The 8100-nt window shown below is 42.8% G+C and overlaps 1 protein-coding gene and 1 pseudogene across 2 annotated transcripts; one reads left to right on the top strand and one right to left on the bottom strand.

The window, feature by feature from the left end:
- Nucleotides 1–578: 578 nt before the first annotated feature.
- On the top strand, nucleotides 579–2443 carry LOC149390427 (pathogen-related protein-like; annotated as a pseudogene). The gene is made up of 4 exons (XR_016300112.1): nucleotides 579–837; nucleotides 917–1049; nucleotides 1606–1907; nucleotides 2018–2443. The product of XR_016300112.1 is annotated as a pathogen-related protein-like (transcript).
- Nucleotides 2387–5168, bottom strand: LOC149390426 (uncharacterized protein C57A10.07). Its single transcript, XM_089619273.1, has 3 exons — nucleotides 4099–5168; nucleotides 3556–3680; nucleotides 2387–2950 (listed from the first exon to the last, which is right to left on the bottom strand). The coding sequence occupies exons 1-3, from the start codon at nucleotides 4688–4690 to the stop codon at nucleotides 2630–2632; spliced, it is 1038 nt and encodes a 345-aa protein (XP_089475399.1). The 5' UTR covers nucleotides 4691–5168; the 3' UTR covers nucleotides 2387–2629.
- Nucleotides 5169–8100: the final 2932 nt, after the last annotated feature.

The raw sequence follows: 8100 nt of genomic DNA, 5'->3' as shown, positions 1-8100 counted from the left end.
ATCTGAAAACTGGGCTTTGGGCTCAATGATACGTTTTACTTGTCATGGCCGAGGTGAGCCAGATCATTTTCGGCGATGTGGGCTTGGATTGCTCATGAAGCCCAATAAAATTGGTTAGTTACACTTGCACAACTGAATATAGTGGTTAATTGCACCTTCATGTCATAATGGAATAAACTAGATCTTAGTCCTAAATTATTGAAATGGGCATTTTTGGAATTATCCCTAATTCTGAATACACTCAGATTCAAATGATTCATTAACCGAGTGTTGCCAGCACGTGTCACAAGTTGAAGAAGAAAATTCAAACCATTGTTTTTCGCGGAAGTGGAGAGAATTTTCAACCTCTAGTAGGTGAGGATATTGACGCCACAAACGTGAGTATTTGATGGCCATCAGAAATTATCGAATAAACTACAAAAATCTCAGTCCTAAATTATTGAAATGGGCATTTATGGCATTATCCCTAATTGTGAACAAACTCAGATTCAAATGATTCATTAAACGAGTGTTGCTTTCACGTGTCACGAGTTGAAGAAGAAAATTCAGACCAGAAGTGGTCCAGTAGGTGAGGATATTGACGACACAAACGTGAGTGTTTGATGGCCATCAGAAATTATTGTGATTGACCGAGACCTGACACATTACGACTCCACTATATAAGCTCTATAGCCACTTAACATAACCAAAACACTCGGTGACTCAAAGATTAGAGTCATGGATGACAAATATCGTTCTTATATGCATGGAGAGGCAGAGAAGAACACCAAGTGGAGATTCGGAGCACCTCCCAATTATGATGTTGTCAACAAGCTCTTTGAAGAAGGAAGAACCAAGGTTTCTCTCTCCAATTTTTTTTCTTAGAATTCAGACGTATTAATGATGCTGTGGAAACTTACACCAGAGTGTGTGGTAGATATGGCCTGCAGGGTCAGTTGAAGAGAAAGTGCAGAACCTTGTGAAGACATGGGAAATGGAGATGTTTCACAAGACTTGCTTTGAGGACTACAAAACTGTTGATCCTAAAAAGTACAGACTCAGCTTAAACGGTAAATCCAGTACAAAAGGCCCAGTTAGTCAGTAAATGCTATAATACCCTTAAAACTAGGTCAGTCAAGTTGTAACAATTTAGCCCTTTCCATAACGATATCAAACATTTTATAATTTAATATTGCTAAATATTTATTATATAAAATAGAGTAATTATATCATAATCCTACCCCAAAATAGCTAAAATAAAAAAGAAAGAACTTTTCGATTTTAACGTAAGATTTTGTTGTAATTAGTAGCTATTCAAAAAATTTGCAAATATTCTTTGTATTTTAGGAGTTAGAATTCACGAAATGGTTTAATATTTTTATGAAAATGAGAAACTCTCGCAAGATCAATAGTTCAAGAGTATATAACCCTATCAAATTAGTTTTTAGGACAAGTAGACAACTCAGAATATAGTATAGGGATAATTTGAGCTAAAAGCCTTTTTTATTTTACAAGATTCAGACTTCAAAACCTCTCTTCCCATTGAACCAAAACCCTAGGGGGCAACATGAGTACTACATTAAATTAGATAAAGGATTAACATGGATTGAATGTACCATAACACAGGAAGGAAAGCTTTGAGTTTGGAAGAGAAACGGAAGCTCGGAGGAGGCTACAACTCGCTGCTTCAGACATCACTACCGGAGAATTTGCGGTGCTACAACCCGGCAGAATAGACAGCTGACTCTTCTCACGTGGCTTTCACAACCGCCTTTCCACGCGGATTCGCCGTCGAAATTGTCCGTGTTTATTCCGGTCCACCGGTGATTGTTTACCAGTTTAGACACTGGGGCTACAAGGAGGGTCCTTTCAAAGGCCACGCCGCAACTGGGGAAATGGTTCAACTCTTTGGCATGTCTGTTTTTGAGGTTACAAACACGCCTATCTATCTCTTGTGTGCTCGAAAAAAAAAGAAGGGAAACAAGAAAAAAAACGAACATATATATATTTTTGATTCCTTGAAATTTGAAAATTGCAGTTGGATGATCAAGAAAAGATTGTGAAGGTGGAGTTCTTTTACGACCGAGGAGAATTGCTTGGAGGTCTTTTGAAGGGTGCGAGCCTCGCCGATTCTCCATCTGAAGCCGCGGCTTCGAGCTGCCCCTTCTTGAAAAACACCGGCTAGACTTCCCTCTATTCGAGAAAGTGTTCATTCTGGCAGTTATATGTATGCATTGGCTATGGCCTATGAATGAACACACGATACACAACTATAGCAGTATCATGAACGCTATTTTCATTACACAACAAATATCAGACTTTGCACTTGTCATCCGAATTAATTATGTACACTTGGCTTGATTGATCAGCACCCCTGATTATTACTATTATCATGCACCTCGCAGTGTTTATTGAAGATGGGAACAGTAAACTCTAATGGGATGTATGAATTCTATTACATCAAGTTGAGACACTCTTTCGTCACAAATACCACAGCAAGGCAGTTCAACTAATAAATATTCTATTTTAAACTGAATTCCGTCTATGAACTTGTTGCAAAGTCGCTATAATAAAAATTTTCTAAGCTTCTACACAACGTTTCCGCGTAAATGGTATTAAAAAAAAGTGAAAAAAGCCTGTAGTATTGAGCTTAGTGGGCCCATGGAAGAAATCCTGTATAAGGACCAGCTCCGCAATATCTGAAGAGGCCATCGATCTCGGGACACCCATTTGGATAAGGGATTGTCCTATGGAAAGGGTCGCGTCCGAGCTTTTTACGGAAGAGTGAAGAGCGACACCCAAACGGGTCACCCTTGAACTGCGTCCGAACAAGAGCCTCTCCTTTCTGAGCTGCCGCTTTGGCGGTCGAGATGGCAGGTGTGCCTGCATAAAAAAATCTTGATTCTGGAAAGCCTATTGCTGACCGGTGAAGACTCGCAAATCTCTCTTCCTTAAAATCATAACTTACAACCTGTAATGGTCGGAAGATATATATATAATCAATAAAGGCCTAGAAATGAATATCCAAAAAGTATACAAAAAATAAAAATAAATTTGTTTGGTGGACTGGACTGTGAACTCTCTGAAAATGTTCTCACATGGATGGAATGCCTAAATTATTAGACAAAAATTTGAAGAAGATGTGCAAAATTCACATTTGTACATGAAAGCTCTCAACTTAAGCATGACGAAGAAAATATGACAATATAGGATTTAACTACCACCACAGATGACTGCTATTAAAGTATGCCATGGCATAAACTCCATTTTATCACTATTTACTAGACATCTAAAATCCTATATAATCAAGATCAAATTTGGATAGAGACCAAATGTACAGATATAACGGTGGGTTCGGAGCATGAGTTCAATGCAGATTCTTTATCTGTCGTAATTGATTTAAGAGTGTGGAATGCATTTCTGATTTCTGAGTATACTATGTATGAATAAGAGACACAACGAGAAAAACCAAATACATATAAACCAGAATGTGCCTGATGGAATGCGTATAAACCAGTATGGAATGCACTTCTGATATCTGAATCACTATGCATGAATAAGGTCAAGCTTGCTTACAGTTATATTATGAGGATATGTGCCTGTAAGTTCTCGGAATCGGCAGACACTAAAGAGAAGATTTTCGAAACTGTCCCTTGCATGCTCTTCGGTGAGAGCCCTCGATCTCACATCTTTTCCTTTGCCTGAACAAACCATATATACATAACCACATTTTTGTCACATAAAAGAAATCGATGATTTTGTGCTTCTATAATAAATCCATGTAAAATGAGTCAGCATGAAGAAATCACGGTAGAGCTCTCAAGTTAAATGCACACTGCAGATACAGTTGTCTGTTTGAAACCAGAAAAAAGCCCTATTCACATGGTAAAATGTAACCAGAACAAAAAAATGCACATTGCAGATATGGATGATATCAATTTATATCCAGGAAATAAATTATAATTATATTTACAAGTTTTACTATAATTTGAAGTTGAAGGGTATGCATGATGTAAGTTGTAATACTACCATCCTCATTTATAAAAATTGCATAAACGGACTATTCATCATCTACATATTTTCAAAATGGAAAGGATAAACCAAAGAATGACAACTCACCAAACCATCCTTTCGATTCAGCGACTGCCCAATAACTCTGCGCCTCGCTCCTTGGGCCAGCGTCTTTCCGAGTCTCTCCACCACTGAATAAAAGCAAAGAATTCTCGTCTTTGGCTGCAATTTCAATACCCTGTTCTATATGCGCCAAGAAAGTCGAAGCTTGACCCGGGTTCTTCTGATAAGACTCCAAGAACCACGAATCTTCCTTGTCCGCTTTCCCACAACTACTACTCGTATAAACGGAATGCCCGGCAACCATCACCAAATTCTTGAGATCCCGGAAGGGATAATCAGCCGGATCGGAGTTATAATTTCGATAGTTATTCGTTGTCTTGTAATTGATCTCATATACAAACAGCACTAACAAAATACAGACTCCAAGAGACAATGAAATGAGGAAACACAAAAGTGGGTGAAGCTTGAAATAATAAATAACTCTGCTTTTGACGGATTTTAACATTCTTATGGGACCGAAACGCGAACTCTTGGGCTTTCGAGTTCTTTTGAACGTACCCGATTCTAGATCAGTATCTCCCCTTGGGTAAGCACTGAAAGACTTGGGACTTCCTGATAAAAATGGGTAATTGTTCATTCTACAACTAATTATCTAAAACTAAACATACCAAGTTCAAAACTTCAGTAAAATATATTTATAGGGGTTGTGATTTTCTGATCTAAGAAGCTTGAACCATCCATCGACTATTAAAATAATTCAAGTAGGATTCAAGGAGGCTTGGTAACATGATACTGATCACATTCACATACAACGATTTCAGCGAGATTGGATAAAACAACAAATTGGTGAAAATTAGAATTCACGACGATTGAATCAACCTCACCAACTATGATGTGACCTAATTTAATTTCGTTCTGAAATAAAGAGAGATTTCAGATTGAAGGTCTCTGCGATCAACCGATCCTGTATGAAATTAGAAAAATTTCCAACCTTGAAGTGAAACGAACAGAAGAGAGAAGCTTCACAACAACTTTCGGATTGGTCGGGTTTGAAACGGAAGTCGACTCATTCTAATACCCACTCGCTCGGCCCAACGAAGCCGTTTTTCTCGTTTTTTTAAGAAATATTAGACGAAGTAACTTGAAATGTTGGAAATTAACGTTTCAAGTATTATTGAAAAATAGTCAAAAGAAAGATATGTTACAATTTGTGTAAATTTATCTGACTCAATTTAACCTTTAACTTTTTTAAATTTTGAATATATTTTGTATCTTAAATATTGATATTTTATTATTTAGTTTTTAATGATTAACACTTAAGGGATTTTTTTTTTTTTTTTATGGGCAGCTGTGAAATTCAGCAACCTGCCGAGGCTCTATCGGCCTCCCTTACAGCCAAAACAGAGGAATCACAGTCCTTAGCAATACAAGAAAAGAGCCACAACGGGCAAGACAGCAATTCAACATCAAAAGACAAAGATTCTCGACGGTATTTCGCAACCGTGTGAGCCGCTTCGTTGCATTCCCTCGGCACCCAAACCAGCCCGTCTTGGATAGAAACGTTCTGGAGCTCTGTGAGAATATCCTCGATGATCGCCCCTTGGTGGCCTAGCATATGCTTCCCGTTGACAAGTTGAGAAGCTCGTAAGCAATCCGACTCGACTACCGATAAGAACCAGCCACGCTCCCTAGCAAACCGGAGGCCCTCTCGAACCGCAAAGCACTCCGCTGAGAGCGCGGAGTCGACCCAGCGGAGTCCCCTCGCCAACACTCCCACCACGTCCCCGTTGTGGTCGCGCACCACGCACCCGATTGAGGTAAGCTCCTCCCATTCCGACCACGCCGCGTCCACGTTGAGCTTCAATCTTCCTCGTCCGGGCCTCGACCAGCTCTTCACTACAGCCCCGCTGACTTTATCAGCCCCTTCCAACGACAAGGAATGAGCCTTAAAGTTGTAAATCCACCCCGCGACCTCAAAGACCCACGTTTCCGGCGTCTTAGTGGCATGCTCAAAGATACGAGCGTTCCGGTCCGACCACATTGCCCACAGCAACCCACAAAACAGCTCGAAGTGCTCTCTCGTGAGCGAGGACGCAGCCCGGAAACAAATCTCCTTGAAGGAGCAAGTTCCCGTCTTGCCGACCCACCTTTCCAACACCGAAGCCCGCCAAATACCTTGGGCCCGGTCGCAGCCCCACACCGCGTGCACCGCGCTCTCCGGGAGCTCCCCACAAAACTCGCAAAAAGGAAGGCACTTGATCTCCCGCTTCCTCAAATTCCCCATAGTTGGGATAGCCTCGAACCACACCCGCCACACCAAGTGCTTGATCTTCGGCGGGATTGACGACGACCACAATTTGGCCCACCAACGAGCCTCCTCCCCATTCGAGCACGAGGGCCTCCTTTGGTTTCCGATCTTGCCAGGCGGTACCCGGATCGGACCGTATAATGACCGTTATCCTCAAAATGCCACACCAATCTATCCACCCCACCCTCGGTGCTAATGGGAATGCGACGAACCGCCTCGACATCGTAGGGGGAGAGGACCGACTCCAACAACCCATGGTTCCACCCCTCCGGGGACATGAAATTCGCCATTCGCCACCCGCCACGGGTAGTAATCGTCCGGCTCGGGGGATGTAAGGGAGAAGGCCCCGGCTCTCGGGATCCACGGCGGGCCGAAAGCTCTCAAATTTCCTTCACCCACCCGCCATCTTAAACCTTTCCGAAGCAACTCCAAGGCCCAACAAAGACTTTTCCCAAGATGAGAGAAATGGCCTTTACTCCGAAGCTCAAGCACCGAGGAGTTCGGAAAGTATTTGGTTTTGAGGACCCTAGACATCAAACAATCCGGGAAACGTATTATGCGCCAAACCTGACGACCAACAAGCGACCGGTTGAAATCGCCTAGATCCTTGAACCCGAGTCCCCCTTCATTTTTAGGTCTTGCAAGAAGCTCCCACCGTTTCCCAATGGATCTTCCGCCTATCCTCCGCACCACCCCACCAAAACCGCGCAATGAGCTGATGTAGTTCGCTTATAATGGTGAGCGGGATCTTGAAGAGGCTCATGGAATAAGCCGGTATCGCTTGTACTACCGCTTTGATGAGAACCTCCCGCCCTCCCGCCGAGAAGACCTTAGCTCTCCACGAACGAAGTTGTTTTTGGACGCGGTTCGTAATATTGCTAAAAAGCAACACCTTCCGTCTACCCACACGAACCGGAAGACCGAGATAGCTCTCAAGCTCCGAAACAACCGGGATCCCGAGCCAAGAGGAAGCCAACTCCTCCCCGACACAACCCACATTCGGCGAGCAACAAAACATAGACTTCTCAAGATTCACCATTTGCCCCGAGCCCCTTTCATACACTTCCAAAACTCCCCGAATCGCACGGAAATTTCCTTCGCTCGCTTCACAAAATAGAAGGCTATCATCGGCAAACAAGAGATGTAAGATCTTAGGGGCCCCGGAACAACACGCAAACCCCCGCAAAAGCCCCAATCTCTCTTGGCCTCGGATAAGGGCGGAGAGTCCTTCCGCACAAATAAGGAAAAGATAAGGCGAGAGAGGGCACCCTTGGAGGAGGCCTCTTTTGGGGATTATCTTCCCCCCTACCCGGCCATTAATGACCACCGAAAAGGAAGGAGTAGAAATGCATCTCATAATCACCGCTACAATCTTGGCTCCAAAACCCATTCTCTTCATCATGGCTTTGACAAATCCTCATTCCACCCTATCATAGGCCGTACGCATGTCGAGTTTGATCGCCACAACTCCCCTACGCCCGCTAGTCTTCTTCTTCAAAGAGTGGAGAAGCTCAAAGGCGATTGCTATGTTGTCCGATATGAGCCGGTTCGGAACAAAGGCGCTTTGTACCTCGGAAATGATCGACGGGAGGGCCACCTTGATTCTATTAGCAATCGCCTTAGTCACCATCTTGAGCATAACATTACATAAACTAATGGGTCGGAAATCTCCCACTTTAACCAGCTTCTTCACTTTCGGTATGAGCACAATGTTTGTTTCATTCCACTTTCGAGCACTC

Source organism: Urtica dioica, chromosome 7 (assembly GCF_054948205.1).
Source record: "Urtica dioica subsp. dioica isolate 48M chromosome 7, U.dioica_male_clone48M_v1_H2, whole genome shotgun sequence".
Taxonomy (NCBI): domain Eukaryota; kingdom Viridiplantae; phylum Streptophyta; class Magnoliopsida; order Rosales; family Urticaceae; genus Urtica; species Urtica dioica.
Note: the sequence above shows the minus strand (reverse complement) of the source record. Positions and strands in the feature narration are given on the sequence as shown.